This window comes from Mesocricetus auratus, unplaced genomic scaffold (assembly GCF_017639785.1).
Source record: "Mesocricetus auratus isolate SY011 unplaced genomic scaffold, BCM_Maur_2.0 Super-Scaffold_100009, whole genome shotgun sequence".
NCBI lineage: Eukaryota > Metazoa > Chordata > Mammalia > Rodentia > Cricetidae > Mesocricetus > Mesocricetus auratus.
In genome coordinates this window covers 65,935,442-65,952,479 of record NW_024429193.1, presented here as the reverse complement: position 1 = coordinate 65,952,479, position 17,038 = coordinate 65,935,442, and the positions used below count along the sequence as shown (strand labels likewise).

At 50.8% G+C, this 17,038-nt stretch overlaps 1 protein-coding gene across 1 annotated transcript in view; it reads left to right on the top strand.

Annotated features, from left to right (window-relative positions):
• The window catches only part of Kcnn3 (potassium calcium-activated channel subfamily N member 3), a 156,164-nt gene that overhangs the window by 26,077 nt on the left and 113,049 nt on the right, over positions 1-17,038 (top strand). The window contains exon 2 of the mRNA XM_005080188.4: positions 14,899-14,994. Coding sequence (XP_005080245.1) covers positions 14,899-14,994 — 96 coding nt within the window. The remainder of the gene's footprint in view (positions 1-14,898; positions 14,995-17,038) is intronic.

The window sequence follows — 17,038 nt, the reverse complement described above, 5'->3', positions numbered from 1 at the left end:
CATGAGTGGGGGAAGGGAGAGCAAATCAGAGATTACAGCTTGTCCAGAGCAGGCTGGCCTTTCCGTGGGTAACACAGCTTTCTGAGACCCATGCAGTCTGGGTTCACGCCGGTCCTAACAACTGATTCTACCAATATTAGTGACTTTTTTTCTCATATCTCAGGCAAAATACTGAGTTTCTGGAGGAGGTGGAGAAATGAGAAGATAATAGACTCCTGGCTCGTGTGTGTGTGTCTCTGTGTGTGTGTGTCTGTGTGTGTGTCTGTGTGAGTGTGTGTGTGTCTGTGTGTGTGTGTTTGTGTGTGTGTGAGTGTGTGTCTGTGTGTGTGAGTGCGTGTGTGTGTTTGTGTGAGTGTGTGTGTGTCTGTGTGTGTGTGTCTGTGTGTGTGTCTGTGTGTGTGTGTTTGTGTGAGTGTGTGTGTCTGTGTGAGTGTGTGTGTGTTTGTGTGAGTGTGTGTGTTTGTGTGTCTGTGTGTGTCTGTGTGTGTGTGTGAGTGTGTGTCTGTGTGTGTGAGAGTCTGTGTGTGTGAGTGTGTCTGTGTGTTTGTGTGAGTGTGTGTGTCTGTGTGTGTGTGTCTGTGTGTTTGTGTGAGTGTGTGTGTGTTTGTGTGAGTGTGTGTGTGTTTGTGTGAGTGTGTGTGTGGGGGGGGCAGGGTTAGTACCGTGCAGTACCTGTCCCTGTCCCAGAAGCTGAAGAAGTGGCAAATGGAGTCTAAAGCATGAGGGGGAGTGACTTGTCTTATGTCACTTGCTACAGAACCTACAGGGTACAGCAGAAGGGGGACTGAGGTGCAGGTCCAGGATCCAGGCTCTAGGTCTTGGGTTCTGAAGCTAATGACTGACCTCAGTGTCCTGTAAGCTGTGAGGAGCCCGAGGCCTGCCCCTGCCCTGAGAGTCTACACCCGGGATCTCCCTCGTTGGCAGTCATCTTTGTCCTGCATTTGTCCCTCTGCCTGTTGCTGTCTGACCCTGTCTCTTGGCTTAGCGTGGCCAGCAGCTGGTGGTGGCGGGGCCCGAGGGGTGAGTCCCTCAGGAAGAGCGCACCCTCCTGACTCTGCAGCTATTGGCTTCCTCCCTCTGACCCCAGGACTCTGGGTCCCACCATTCACACCCTGGGCCCAGCTGGGTCTCCTCAGAGAAGTAACCACTTCCTCTGCCTACAACCCTTCCACCTGGTCTGCAAGTGACAAGAGGCAGCTGCTTCCTAGCCGGTGACGTCTTTGTGGAGAAATGACAGTGCATTTGGCCCATACCGTCTTTTTCCTTTGCTGACTTGGGTTTTAAAAGCTCGGCTGCTGTCGTCTGCAGTGCTTGTCTGAACTCCAGTGTTGGCTTTTCCCACCCAGGGAATTACTCTGAAAGCCTTATTGGCCTGTGCTCCCTATCCCATGCAAGTGCTCCTGAGGGCAAAGAGCCCCAGGAGGGTTTGGCAAGGGTTTCTGTTTTCCTTGGTCTTTGGTCACAGCTGTTAGAGTTAAAAGCTTAAGTAATGGATGCTAAACAAATAAGTATCTGTTTAGTCAGTAGGCTGAGGAAATTAAGGTGACTCAGATTTTAAATTCCTAACTGTAAGTGTGGCTACCTGAAAGATCAAATCTGTGGTAGAGCAATGCGTAGCTCCCTCTCCTCAGGTACCCATTCGTCTTCATCTAGCGTTTATTATGTGTCAGGTCTTGTGCGGGGCATGGCAGAGGGACAGATGAGCCTCCTTCCCTCCTGCCTCTGGTGACCAGAGCAGAGGACCAGGACTTCCTATGGGACTTCTGGGGCTCAATTGGTTTCATCTAGACGCCATTCCTTCTGTAGCTGGCAATCTTAAAGCATGTCCCTGGAAAACAGAAATAGTGCAAATGGGAAGAGGTGGGGGGGAGGGGCAGGAGATGAAGGGAGGTGAGAGATGGGAGAACAGCAGCAAACTTTCCCACGCGCCTCAGTTCCTTGCTACGCCCCACAGCCTCGGGCAGCAGGAAGCCAGAGGAAGGACAGTCCTCCTCAGCTCTACCCTGCTTGTTTCTGCATGGTGCCTCAGCTGCGTTATCTGTCTGTCTGTTTGAGACAGGGTTTCTCTGTGTAGCCATGGCTGTCCTGGAGCTCGCTGTGTAGACCAGGCTGGGCTCCAGCTCCTGGAGATCTACCTGCTTCTGTCTCCCAGTGCTGGGATCAAAGGCGTGCGCCACCACAACTGGCTAGTTTCATTACCTGTAAAGACAGGCTTTGGGTGAGGACTGCTTAGATCTGCATTTCTGAGAGGGGTTCGGGGCTGGTGCACTCGAGCAAGGACCCAAATGGAAGACACTTAAGTATCAACGGATTCCCTGGCTTCTCCCATCCTAACAGTAGGAGACACCTGGTGGGGCCTTGGGAGCAGTTACCTCTCACTTGTGAGAGGTGCCTTCCGGCTACACTGCTGGAAGATGGAAAGTTCTGGGTCTCCATGATTGCACATTTTTCTGATCTGGAATACTCTTCTTAGAATTTCCTAATTGGTTTTCTTTCTGTCAGTGAGGTTCCTTGAAACTTTCATAGGGAAGTGCTCCTGAGTCTTACACACACACACACACACACACACACACACACACACACACACACACACACACTCGAATGTATTTTGGCTGGCTTCTCGTCAGGCCTGACTCCAGGCGCCCATGGACCATTGCAAGCCCCCAACCATAGGGCTGCTTCAAAGCACAGAAAGAGCCCTCGGTGTGTTCACACTCATGGATCTGCAGGGAAGGCTTGACAATGTTTTGGCAACACTGTGTTGGAAGAATTGGAGTTCTCATTGTGTGGCTCTAAGTAATTGCTTAAATATGTTGGGCCTTAGGTTTTCTGCCCATGAGATGGGAGTCACTTGTTCTATTTCCTAAAGATCAAATAGGAAATTGGGAAAAACAAAACCAAACAAAAACCATAAATAGGCAAGTTCTAAGCCGCTGTCCAGGACACTGATTCGATATCAAATATTTCCTGACAGTTAGCTCTTGACAAGTTGCTACCTCTGAGAAATTCTGTGCTGAGAAATTCAAGCCAGTAAGGATTAAAGCAAGCTGGGTTCATGGCTATGACTGTCCATAATTGATGTGATAAACCTTAAAGGAGTGACATATAAGAGCAATTAATCCAGGCACAGTGACACTGCCTTGCTAAAAATAGTGTCTACTAATAATTACTTTGATCTAGCAAATGATGCCTGTCTGTGAGCCTGGCTGGGGTGGAGGGTCTGCTAATGCAGTGGAAAAACCCCACTCCTCCCTTCTACAAGGTGGGAGACTTCAGGGTGGAGGGACATCTCCCAGGCCCGCTGGCAGTAAATGCACTGTGGATAAGAAGGGTCTGAGTCACTGTAGGGTATCATACAACATTACTATTCATATTAATCATTATGCCAGGCACAAATGGGACTTTCCGGGCTAATAGCGAGCGTGGACACTCCGTGTATGGGCTGCACTGTGAGCTCATGGGAAGCCATGACTACTAGAACACACTCACATTCATCATTTAGCCTTTACAACAATCCTGGAAGGAAGAAGAGGCTCTGCTGTCGCTTAATAGATATTAAAGACAGTAGCAGGGCCAAATGGTCCACCTGCAAGTTTTGGACTGGCTTCCTAGGTGGCTGGCCTCATGAAGGTAGAGGCAGCTGGCTGGGGTCAGGGAGCTCTGTGGCCATGGAAACAGAGGGAGGGATCAGTCAACCTGGCTTCTGCAGAAGGGGAGCAGGTGTCAGCAAGAGCAGAGTGGCCTTAGCAGGCTTCAGCCTGGGACTCTTCAGTCTTGGTCATGGGAGTAGAAAGCTTGGAGTTTGCTGGGCATGGTGGCAGGGGCGTTTGATCCAACATTCAGGGCAGGCAAACCCTGTGAGTGTGAGGCTAGTCTACATAGTGAGTTATAGGCCAGCCAGCCAGCCAGTGTGTGTGTGTGTGTGTGTGTGTGTGTGAGAGAGAGAGAGAGAGAGAGAGAGAGAGAGAGAGAGAGAGAGAGAGAGAGAGAGAGAGAAAGGGGAAGAGAGAGAGAGAGGAGTGGAAAGCTTGAGGTTAGAGTCTAGCCCCTCCACCTCCCAAGTAAACTTGGAAAAACTTATGAGTACTCTCTGTCCTCGTTTCCCAATTGTCAAGAGGCAACCCAAATGCTTTATTTTTTGAGGGCTTCCTTTCTTTGTCTGTCTCTGTGTCTCTCTCTGTCTCTCTGTCTCTGTCTGTCTCTGTCTCTGTCTCTGTCTCTGTCTCTGTCTCTCTCTCTCTCTGACAGCTAGCCCTAGGACCACTGGGCAACAGTTCCTCAGGATATCCTTGAGTATTTGAGATTGGAGGACTCCCAGAAGAAACCTTCATGGGGGCCCCAAAGTTGTGGACAATCTACTGTTGCTAGACAGGGACACATTCAGGCCTTGTGGTTCCTTTTAGGGGGTAGTTTCATAACTATTTGACACTCTGTGGTTAACTCTCATCCATACTGACATTTAGATTTGTGGGGGTGGCAACAGAGCCAAGCTTGCTCAGTGACTCTTCATCCTTACTGTATTTCTGGACACCCCCTGTTCCTTTGGCCTGGACAGTTTTGTTGAGCTTTGTTTTACTGGGTACATGTGGGGTCCCAGGCTCCTTCATGGCAGGGGTATCCCTAAGCATCTGAGATATGCACTAATGAGTGTTGGCAGTGTCTTCTGGTCTCATCACCTTGTTGACTGAAAGCATCGTATGTCATGCTTTTCTGGGAGAGCCTCTTTGTCTGGTCCCGGCTGGAAAGGAGGCACGCTGGGGCCTGTAGAAGGAAAGCTGCCCTCAGCTCCTTGATCTACGTATAGGCCAGTTGTCATGTGACCTGGAGCTGGCCTTCTGGGCCCTACGATAAGCTTGCTTGGTCTGAGTAGGTGACATGGCTCATGCGGTGTCCCATTGCTGGCATTGATGGCACTCAAAGCAAAAGGTGGGCAGGCTGGCAACAGTTTTGTGCCAGAGGACTAGAGAAAGAGAGAGTTTATGAAGGTACCACAGCCAGCCTATTAATAGCCCGTGTTTGGTCTCCACCACCTCTGTCAACATCATCTATCACACGCAAACAATTGAAAAGCCTGTGCCAAATGGTTAGGAGTTAACAGCTCATGGCAGTGCTGAGTTTCTGAAAACAGTATTTCCACTTCTTATGCAGACCAAAATGCCAATTGTTCCATGCCAACTGGTTATTTTTCCAGACCATTTCCCTTTATTTATGTTTAAGCAGTTGTGTTTTTAAGCGAGAGGAAGATGGAGAACCTGGAGTAGGTAATTGTTATTTCTTTTGATTTGCCTTTAAATGAGCCATTGGAGAAATGTTCTTTTCTCAGTCTTGAAATGGGACCACCCAGATGCTGAGGAGGATGCAGAAAGGACCCTGCCCTTTTGGGGGAGCACTCAGTCTAGTTGCATGAAGACTGGGGCAGGGGGAAATGCCAGCCCAAGCCTTGGGAGGTTGGGACTCTTATCTCTTTCAGTTTTGAACGTGACCTTGGATAGGGGGAGCCTTTCTGTGGGCCTCAGTTTCCTTACCTGTAAAACAGGGAAGTTGGGTGAGAGGGTCTAAGGTCAGTGGCCGGTGGCAGGTGTGTGCTCTGCGATGCTTTTAGACACCCAGGACTCATGGCATTGCTGACTGACTGAGGATACACACTGGCCACAGTACAGGGAGGAGAAAGGCAACCGGGAGCAGACTGTCTGTTGGAGAAAGAAAATGACTAGGTGATAGACCGGGAAATGACTTCTCAGACAGGGACCCAGGCTTGGGGAGAACAGATGAATTCAGGGAGGACAGGACCGCCAGGCGAGCCTGTGAACTCAAGCCTGGAGTCTAAAGTTGCTCTAACACAGGCTGGCTTCTGCAGGAGACAAGCCAGCCTCCTGTCCTCGGTGTCCTCATGCAGACTTTCCGAGGGCACCTCCGTTCCTGGCATGAATGTGCCCTGAGAAGCAGGAACTGTCACAGAGACCTGTGAGGCCAAGTGGAGCGGGGGACTCACAGGGACACTGGCTTACCTTGACACTTAAGTAAACTGAGGACAAATTTCTAAGAAAGTCAGGCCTTCCCAGGGAGGGTCTCTCAAAGGCTGCCCAGAGAGGAAGTGAGCCGGCAGCCTCTGAAGCAGTCAGTCAGACAGGGCCTGGACGAACAAGGGCTGCGGCGGTCACACGGGAAGCAGGGGGCATTTGGCTGTGTGGCTTTTAAGTCACCACCAATGGCAAGACTCAGGGACGCCATTGCTTATGTGTATGACCACCGATAATGTTGGTTCCTGCCTCCTGGGTTCCTTTGTGCGTGCCCTAGAGTAGAAGCTCTCACCTCTAGCCTGCATATCAGAATCGGAGCTCTGTTTTAAAAGTCTACAGATTCTGAATCTGCTGCTCTGGTTGGGGCCAAGGTCATTCCATCCTAGGGCCTGGTGGAGTTGCATCCGGGGGCCACGCTCACTGTGGGGACGAAGAGACACACTCTGCTTGTGTAAGACTGGGGTCCTTAGCATCTGAGGCGCATTTGACTGTGCTTGCTTCGTGTCTGGAAGAGGCCTTGGGGGCTCCCTTTGAAGGAGCTTGATCTTTGGGGAGGCTCCGTCCTGTTGTGTTTGTCTCCCACAGAACACAATACCTGGCACGTGGCGAGTGTGTCATGCAAATTCTGAGTAATTGCCAGTGTTGTAAGTGTGGCAGGAAATGCATGGCAAGCGGCGTGCACCAGAGGCTTCCTGGTTTGTTGACTCTCTTCTGCCCAGGCCTTGTAAAGGAAATCATCTCAATCAGAATCATGTTTGCGGCCGAAGGGGCAGCAGCTCCTGGGACTTGATACTGGCAGAGCTCGGTCTCCAATGTGGCCTTCTCTTCTTTCCTTGGGCAATCACACTGTGGGAGTGCCAGGCCCCAGGAGGATCATTGCCTCTTAATTGGTGTCCTGGTCATCATGCTGGCTTCGCTAGACAATGCCAGGCCACCCTCTGTTCAGACCCGAGTGTCCTTGCTATTTTCACTTCATGATGTCCCTCAGACATCAGGTTCTATGTCCTTCTGGAAGTGACAAAGTAAAGGGCCACGGAGAAGCACCCTAGGCCAAATTGATTTTATGTGTTTAGTCCAGGACGTCGGCTTCCTTCTCTCACTAGCATTTCCTGTCTTCCCTCCCCATGCCAGCCTAGGCCTGAGTTACACTTGCAGGGACAACCAGGATTCCCAGCCTTAACTCAAGCTGCCGTTGCTGTCAGGCCACCGAGTCTCTGGGGCCTGGCCACGAGAGTTTCCCCAGACCCTCTGCTACGAGAGCACGAATCTCAGTCAGACTTGTCTAGGTTCAAATCTTGCCTCTACTTCTTCTCTGCCCAGGGACTGTGGATAAGTGAGAAGCTTTCTCTCAGCTTCAGAACTCTGACCGCAGGGCAGGGCCACATGGTAAGCCATGCGGGACCCAGGACAAGTGAACACTTATTTCCCATTCTTTTGGTCATCCCCCTCCTTGCTTCATGAATATGAAACTCCAGGATGGAAGCGTCTACCTTGGGGACACATCTCTCAATTTTGTTCCCTTCCTTCAGACATTCAGTATTCAGTATTCAGCTGGTATTTATTGGCTTGCTATGTACCCGACAGTATTTCGCATATGATGACATAGGAATGAATTTAGCATTAAGATGCCTCCCCCTGGGGCGGACATTCTGGCTGGGACAAACAGCAGTGAGTAGCAGATTTGGCTTTGTTAAATGACCCCAGCTTGGGGAAGAGACACCTGTGTGCGCAGCCTCGGAGAGGGTGTGGGACAGAAGAGGTCTGCGGGATCATCTTAGGCAGGCAATGTGCCCAGCTGAGATGACGGGTGATCCAGGAGGCAGAGAAGGTGGCACAGCAGAGCAGGACGCCAAGGAGCCGTCTGCTCGGACCTCCCCCCACCCCACGTAGTGACGCTGCTGAGCCCAGGACTCAGAGGAGAGAGCGGTCCATCGGAGGCCCTCTGCCAGGCCACTGTGCCTCAGACACGCTCCAGGGGCGGCGCAAGCCCAGAACAGAAGCGCCACATAAAGGAGAAGAGTCACATGCACAGGCCTCTGCAAGGTTGAAGCAGCCACTAGGACCTTGCACAAGGGTTGCAGGAAAGGTGCCTGAGGCTTAGACCCTACCTTAGGCTAACCTGCACCCCTGGGAGCGGCGTCCCGGGAGAAAGCACTCTCTACAGCCGCCTTGCCTGTAGGTGAGGTTGCAGACTGCAGCTCACACTCGGGATGCAGGGGCTGTTCAGATGCCCCTGAGTGCCACCTCCTCTGGCCCTGGTCACTCCTCAACGAGTAAGGCCCACGGGGAATAGGTCCTCTCTCAGTTGGAAATTCCTGTCCATTGTGGCTGGCTGGGCCCTATTTGCCCACCAGGCCCCGCCTGCCTGCTTCTCTCGGTCTCTCTGGCGTTGGGCAGGGTGAGTGCTGAGGGAACATGTCCAGTAGGGTGTAGTTCAGCTGTGACGGTGAGGGTGCTGATGGGAAAGAGCTCCTATTGTGGGCAGGATTCAGTCGGTACACTGGGGGTTGAGGAGAGGTGCTCGGTGTTCTGCAAAGGCTCAGTCTGGAGCCTGGGCAGCGCAAACGCTCAGTGGTATGATTGGTTGAGTGAAGGCTGCCTGACATGTCTCTGCAGTGCTGAGAACATAGCGGAGAACCTCATGGAGACCAGGTCAGTTTCTCTGCTCTCATTGGCAAGAGAGGGATTGAGAAAGGGTGTTTGACTTTTATAAAATGTGGAAAAACAACACCCGCCCCCATTTGTATCTCATGTGTGTGACTGAGAGGAGAGGAGGAACTGGAGACCCTGGGAGGTTAAGATCCAAAGAAGGAGCTGGAGGCCTAGTGTCGTAGCAGCTAGGTCTCAAAGACACTGCTTGAAATCCTAGCCTTTTGTTGTCGAGTTCTGTGTTATAGAAAGAGACAATAAAAACGTTATTAGCCCACACACTAACAATAGGATAGAGTGGGCGGAGCCTTTCCATGACTCCCTTCTGGACCATGAGTGCCTACAATGGGGTGGGACATCATGCTGGATCCCCAGCATGACCTCAGGTGACCTCATGACCCAGCTGGTCTCAGGCAGCTACACCTGGGAGGAAGACCAGCTAAGGTCTGGTCAGGCAAGATGGTGAACGTTCAGAAGGCAAAGCCAGGAGACGGCCAGGGGAAAGGAAGGCTAGGCTAGGCGCAGAATGAAAGGCCCAGGCAGAGGAGAGAAGCAGGGTCTCCCTGGAGATCAGCAACCAGGAATGCTGACTTCCCTGGCAGGGGAGGGGCTGCGACGGGACAGGGAAGGAAGGCCTGGCTTAATCTGCATAGCATTAATTAGCAAGAGTGTCTAATTAGGACAACCATTACAGAGCTACAGTACGGAGCCAGTGCTGAATATCAATGAGTCTTGGAGCCTCTCCATGAAATTGAAGCAAAGGTTGACCTTATTAAACAGAAAAGATTTCTAACTCGATTATTTCCCAAGTCGAATGCACAAAGCGAGGCGATGTCAGGAAGGCACATCAGACCTTAATTCGGGAAATACAGGTTCTGGACATTGTCACCTCTCTCCCTTGGGGGCTTCTAACAGCGACAGAGTTGTGAATGGGCCATGCTCAGGTGCCGCCTGCTCACAGGGGCACCACACCCTTGGAGCTTTTACCTTGCCTGGGGAAGGGGCCTGCATGTCCCTTTGTTGTGAAGCTTATGCTTCACTCTGGTTCAGAGCCTCTACACGACTCTCTTTGCATCATTTTTTGTCCCCCACCCCCAATGTCCCAAACAATAAAACACATTAAAAACTTGCAAGTTTCTGGGGGAGATCTCCTGTAATCGTTCCGATTTTGTCCTGTCTCTGGAAGAGTGATTTACACTGCTGGCTCAGAGGCCTAGGGACCTCCATCACCCTGTTCACAGCCCCAGGACGGGACACAGCAGCCCTGAGAAGCTGCTCTGTGAATCTGGAGGCCAGTGGGACCCAGCCTCGGGGCTGCTGCTTCAGAGCTCAAAGGAAGATGGGTCTGGGTGGCAACCTGACTCCCTCAATCCTGACGTTGCCATTTGTTGGCTTTGTCCTTGGACAAATAAGCCTCCTTGGGGCCTCAATTTCCATATCTGTGAAAGAGAGTTCATAATTCCTCCTTTGCATGGTAGGCCCCTGTGGTAGCAGGACTTTATTCTATGGGAAAATCACAGACCCATAAAGGGCTGGTTTGCACCCAGTAGTGGAGCAGGGACCACATGGTGGGAGCATTTCCAGGAATGTGTCTTGGTCTCCCGCTCAGCCAGAAGTCTCTTGTGCTGCCCAAGGCTCCACCGAGTTAACAGGACGCTCTGTCTCACACAGTACCTAGGACACTGAAGGGCAGGGTAAGTGTGGGACCCAGGAAAATCTGGCAGATAGCTAAAGTCTGAGTGAGCTGCATGACCTTGAAAAGCCACTTCAATAGCTCTCCAATACAACTCTCAGTGTTTTATTGATAAAATGGAGACATTAGGTTTTATCAGAGACAAAATGTGTGGTGACCTATTCTGGAGGAAGCCTGTCATCAGTGCCCAGTGAAGATCAGCTGTAAGTAAAGTGTTTCTTAAGCATCTCTTATATTCAGAACGAAATAGGTGATGGAACCATATAGCATGAATGCGTTATCGTGTGGGTTTAGATGGATTGGGATTGGGCTGTCTGAAGTGGGCTTGAGTCCCTAAGCCCAGCCCAAGTGACTAAGAGGCCCAAGTGCCCACCTGGCTTAAGTGTATAACTGCTCAAGCTGAGACTAGCTACTTCTCCAGCATGACACTAGGAAATGGGCCTGGTAAAGGAGATGGGTTTCAAAACCCAGAGAAAGCAGAGGGGTTCATCTCCACCATAGGGGTGGACTCGGGGTTCACACATGCTCCTGCAGCCACCCCCCACCCCCACTCCCCGTGGAGCGCATGTTACAAGTAAAGATGTTATCTTTCACACTGCACAAAAGCTTCTTCCTGGCAGTCCAGGGCTCAGATTTTGATAAGTAAACTTTTCAATTGCAAATGCTATATTCTCATTATTAATAATTTGAGGAGAGAAGAAAAGCGATAAGAAAACAGCCTATGATTCAGAATATTGATATTTTCACATTCTTTTTTCCAAATGGAAAATTTTAAAAATAAGCAGAAGTACGCTACCTATACAGTTTGAGGCTCAAAGCTTTCCAGTTAGTAGTCTATCACAACTTCTCTCTCTTGTGTCTTCTGATGCTCTATTCTCACGGCTGTCCTAGTCTCCATCACTGGCGCTCAGGTGGTCTGAACCACTTGAATGTCTTTGAGCCTGTAGGACTGGCTGAATTTTGAAATGAGGGCTGGAGAGATGGCCCACTGGTTAAGAGTGCACACTGCCTTTTCAGAGGACCAGAGTTTGGCTCCCGATATCCACACTGGGAGGCTCATGACTCCCTCTCCCGGACTCTGTGGGTGCAGCACTCACATGTACCCCTCTTACATTCATACTTTAAGAATAAAAGGAAAAGCTTTATATATAAAATGTCTCTCCATCAATGGGATGTGCCCCGTGCATCCTGCATGTTGTGGGGTATTTCTTTGTTGTTGTAAGCTCTCAGATACAGGGGAGAAGGGCTGAGTAGCTGGCCACAGAACTCCTCACAGCCATGAGTCAGTTTTAAGGCCACAGATGGAGTGTGTTGGGGCACAGCGGGTGTGGCAGGTGCCCCACCATGTGGTGTTTGCTGGCTAATTAGTCAACCCTGTGTCACTGGTGTCACCTGAAGAGTCACATCAATTTCAAGCTTCACTGGAGTTCAAGTGGAAAAGGAGATGATAATTCAACGTTTTAGCAAATGGGGAATGTTCCAGATCCAGCTAGACTTCTTTGACATATTTTTCAGGTGTTAGAAAAATGAGTTAATGTTTTTCTTTTATTGACATGTGATGAGATCTCAAGGATGTCTGTAAAGTCTTCAGGGTCCCTGTCAGTCCAGTACATAGCTCTGTCTCCCTGCAGGCTGCCGCTGGCCCAGCAGGCCGCACCAGTCAAAACCTATGAGCAGGTGGGAGCTGCCTGTTAATGGAAAAGCTTCAACTCTGGGGAGAAATGGAAGAGGCTTAAAGGAGAAGAGACAGCATCTGGCCCCTGTCCCTTTGCCTCTTCCCCTAAAAATGATGGGAATAGACACAGATCCTGACGTTAGCTAATTTTTTGCCAAGAAGATGAATTAGCGGTGGAAGTGTGCCACTGATCACAAGCCGTCCTGGGGTAGGCGTGATGCTGTCCGCATGCTTCTGGGCCCTTTGACAAGACCCTTATGGCCATCTCTGGCTGGAGAGCACTGTGAGCTGTCCCAGCTCATTCCTGTAGGGAAATTCATCTTGTCCCACAGCAACCGGAGTGTCTCTGTGCTTCCAGCTTTTCTCTTTAGCCCCAGCTAGGTCTGGGAACAGCATCAAGTAGGCTTTCAAAGGCTGGAAACTTCTGGAGGCTCAGAACTGTGCTCTGTTTTTTTCTTGGTGCTCACATTGCATCAGCAAAGCACCGGGACTCCCTGACACCCCTTTACTGGTGAGCTCAAGAAAGAACCCAAGGCTACTCTTCTTTCTGAAGAACACAGAAGATGCTGAGCAGGCTCAGCACTGTGATGGAACCCAGGACCTCCCTACCTTGTGTGGCTAGTGCCCAACCACTAAGCTTCACCCCCCAGCCTTTGGGCTGTACAGAATGGAGACATATCTCCACAGCTGGACTGTATAGTGTAATTAAGGGAGAGTTTATTCGAGAAGACAGACTGAAAAGTTCTGGCGGGTGGGACCTCACTGTATATTCCCCAGCATGGACCACACCATGGGTGTCTAGCAAAGCAAGCACTGGTTGAAACTGCTATGAAAACGTAAATGAATAAGATCTTGGGCTGCTGAGGCAGGGAGATGGTAAGATTACATAACTGGACGGTGTCTCAGAAAACAACAGGTCTCGGGAGGTGGCTTCTCGGGTGGAAGCCTTTGCTACGCGAACCTGATGACCTGAGTTCAGTTCCTGGGTGGAAGGAGAGAACTGACTTCCGGAAGTTGTCCTGTGGCTTACACGTGAGCACTGTAGCGCATGTACAGGGCTGCTTGCCATGTGTGCGCCCGGTAACACACAACACAAGCAAACAAAAAGCCAAAAGTATGAGTGAATGAACAAATGAGTTATTTCACTAGCTCTTCCTCCTAGCTCCAGGGACAATTTGTGCCTGACGTAAAAAGGGCCTCAATGATTGATCAAGGAGATGAGGGACGGAATTGACATGCACACCAGAGGCAGCGGCTTCCACTCTGTTAGTCCACAGGGGGTGGTTGAGAGCATCACCATGGGCACCTGCTAGTCCTGAGTTCAAGGATTACCTTGCTCTGCAGGTCCAAACACCTTTTACCTCTGCCAGGCGTGTCCCCCACCCCTAAGCTCTTTCAGCTCTGCTCTAAGTATCGTCTGGCAATTAATCTTACCTTGCCATTGAAATGCTTCTGTTGTTATCTTAAAAATCTTATCTGAGACATAATATTTGTACACTTTTATGGGAGCTTTGTTACAGCCTTTGAAACGTGTGTTGGTGTGTAGTGACTGATCAGGCTGGTAAGCACCCCATCCCCTCAAACACTGTGCAGTTCTATGTGGTAAGAATGGTTGTCCCTTTCTAGGTACTCTGCAATGTGCCATAGGTGGCTATAACCATAGTTATTCTATGTAGAAGAGTAGAGCTAGCCTCTCTTCCCTGATTGTGCTTTTGTCTCCTGTCTTGATCTGCTGTTTGGGTCCATGTAAGGGAATTGTCATGAGCATTCCTGTCTCCTGGGAGAGTTAGTGCAGCGCTATGTGCAGTGTTCTGACCTGGGGGTCAGAGGCTCTGGCTTTGAACTCTGACCTAAGCCACTCATCGGTCTGGACATGTAATTGCTGGTAAGGTGGGGTGTGCAGAGATTGTACGTTATTGATTACCCTTGAGGATAGCACTGTTTCGTTGGTCTTCCTCGGCTCCCAGAACCATGGAGAGATCCCACACTGGTGCTGGGAAGTGCTGCCTGGCCTGTGAGTCGCTTGCTCAGGGCTGTCTCCTGTGCTCCTTTAGGGCTGGAGGTAGGTCTCCTTCCGGATGTGCACCACTCAGGAATGTCACAAGTCCCAACTAGATGCTCTGACTGAGGGGGCAAAAGGTAATGGCAGTCAGCATCAGGGAGCTGAGCTGGTACAGGCACCTTGACGGTCACGCAGCTCTGAGTAGCTGGGGCAGGCTCCGGGCCCACCTGACAGCCAGGGAGCTAATGCACACACTATAGGCTCTCCAAGCCATCTGGCTGAAGCTGCAAGGAGCGTCCTCTGCCCTGAGCAGGAGGCCGCCACAACCTTCACCTCCTCAGGACCCCTTTGCCCATTCGCTGGCCCCTCAGCCATCCAGTATCTCTGCTGCTGGCCTCGTCTCCCTCTACTGCCTTTGTTTTATGCCAGGAGGTAGAGAAGCTACCAGGACATTCTGGTTCATTCCTACCAAAGCTCTTCATGGCCAGGGATGAGAGGGACTCCAGAATTTTCTGGTTTGTGCTAAGATAAAGACAGGAGCTGACATGGTATGGATACCCACACCATATAACAATGGTACAAAAAAGAATTAACATTCGTGTGACTTTTGAGCATGGAGGCAAATATTCAGCTCATCAGTGACCAGAATCTAGCCAGGTGTCACAGACATAAAACACTGTGCTCCCGTAGGGTCATTCTGGGATTGCAAGAATGTTTTCTCTTCAAAAGCAAAGGCTTAGAAAGGGCAGCCCGGGCTCAGGCTAACTTCATGCTCCACCCTGCTCCCAGGAGGGGCTAAGGATGCTCTGTCCACTGCCCTTGCCTGGACCCCCTAACTCTCTTTCCCTCTCTCCCGCAGGATTCCATGTTTTCGCTGGCCCTGAAATGCCTTATCAGTTTATCCACCATCATCCTGCTTGGTTTGATCATCGCCTATCACACAAGGGAAGTCCAGGTATGTCCCTCCACTTCAAGTAGCAGCCCATCCTCCTGCCTCGATTCACTCTTAACCCAACATGAGTGATTTTACAAGATGCTGTCCAAAATCTCGGCTCTTCTCTTTCTCTTTGGACCTTGAGGCTATCCTGTGACCTTAGAACAACAGAGACATTATTTCCTCTCAGGTGACCTCATGGGTAGGCATAAGGATTCATGACTGGGAGCTGTGCTTTCCTACATACACGCGCGCGCGCGCACACACACACACACACACACACACACACACACACACACACACACACCAGCAAGGAGCCTGCATGTCTGAATGTTTGGATTCTACCTCTGAAGATGCCAGGCTGGGAAGCGCCTTTTTCTAGATAGTGGATGTGTGGCGTGGCTGAGGATGCCTGGGGTGACTCAGTGCTCTGGGAAACATTTCCTGGACATCTGGGTATCCTTCCAGCTTGGCTGGTACAAGTAGGATAGTTCAGCCTGGACTGCAAGGGTGATGCTCGAGTGAGTGGACCTGGGTATCCTCTCATGACAGTGAGCCAACATCCCCTGCCCCCTCCCCCTTGCAGGCTGATCTGCTCACTGCTGACCCAGGTCATCCAAATATCCAGATGTTTCTGATCATGTGTGTGTGAATCTGGACACTCCCATGGTTCTCTGGCCAGAGGAACATAGACAGAATCACATCTGGGCAGCAAGAAGAGATTGACAAAGACCAGAACTCAAGACTCAGAAAGACTGGGGTGGAGTCTTGGCCATGACCTCTTCTTGCAGCATGTTTTTGGCTAGCCCTGTGACCTTTCTGGGCCTTAGACTCCTCACCTGGAACATGGAGGCTTTATCCCAACTTTGCCGGGCTACTGTTAGTATGGGACAAGAAGCTGGATGTATGTGTAAATGCTAGTTAGCAAATGCTGGGAAACTCAGGTCCGTTTGTTTCTCATTGTTCTGACACAGATGTATCATGGGGAGCCTTCTGGTCCCTAAGTGAGGTCCAACTTCCGGCCTAGTGCTGGAGTTGCTGTGGCTGGATGGGATGTAGTGGTTTTGACTCTAGGCCATCTGGGCAGGGCTCTCAGTATGCCAGTGACACAAGGACCCCATTTAGAGGCTGCACTCTTTAGCTTTTGCAGAGTCTTGTGTGCTTAGACTGGGTGATGCTTTGAAGGCTGAGTACAGAGGTCACTAGGCAGCTTCCTTCTCAGAGTTCAAACTGGACAAAGCTGCTGGACTCAAACCCACACTGTTGTCTAACAGACCTCAGAAAGCAGTCAGTACCATAATTGAAGAAGACCCAGGGGTCATGGCAGGACGGGGTCGCCACTGTCCGCTTCAGGGCAGGTTCTGCTCTACCTGGAAGGTCTGAGGCTCGTCAGCCTCTGGGTGTCCTCACCTCTCATCTGCAGGGAGGCTGCGTGGTTCGGCATCACCCTGGCCTGTGTGGGAAGTTGTCACAGAGGCCAGACTAAAAAAGAAGAATCAAAACTCAGTTGGCCCCAGGTTGGAACAAAGGGCAGACGGCGGTTCCCAGCACACGGGTGGTCCTCCCAGACACCCGAACTTCCTGTTTCTGCCGCAGGCATCACGAGGGAAGAGCAAGGTCTCTGATTCTCCTCCTCTTTCCTGCTTCAGGTTCACAGCCCTGACTTAGTTCAACTGCAAGGTGACGCTGGTCCGGGGCAGGTCATGCTGCTGGCAGGCCATGTGGTCCACCCTCAGTTTAGGACCATGCTCTCTGGGTCACTCATCTTGGCCCAACACTCACAGTTTTAGAGAAACAAAGTGAATAGTGGGCTTTGATTTTTAATTGATTATTTCTTTGGTTTCAGCTTTTTGCCGTTGTTTGTAGTTCTGGGCATGGAACTCAGGGCGGTGCCGTGTCAGGCTCTGCCTCTAATCTACACTCAGCCCAGAGGAGTGGCTCTGACTCTTAGTTTAGATGCTGCAGCTTGAATGACCTTGGGATGATAGTAAATGCTCAGTTTCCCTCCCAAAGACTGAGGGTCCTGCCGCCCACTTGGCTGAATTCTTAAGGGTGATGGGATGGT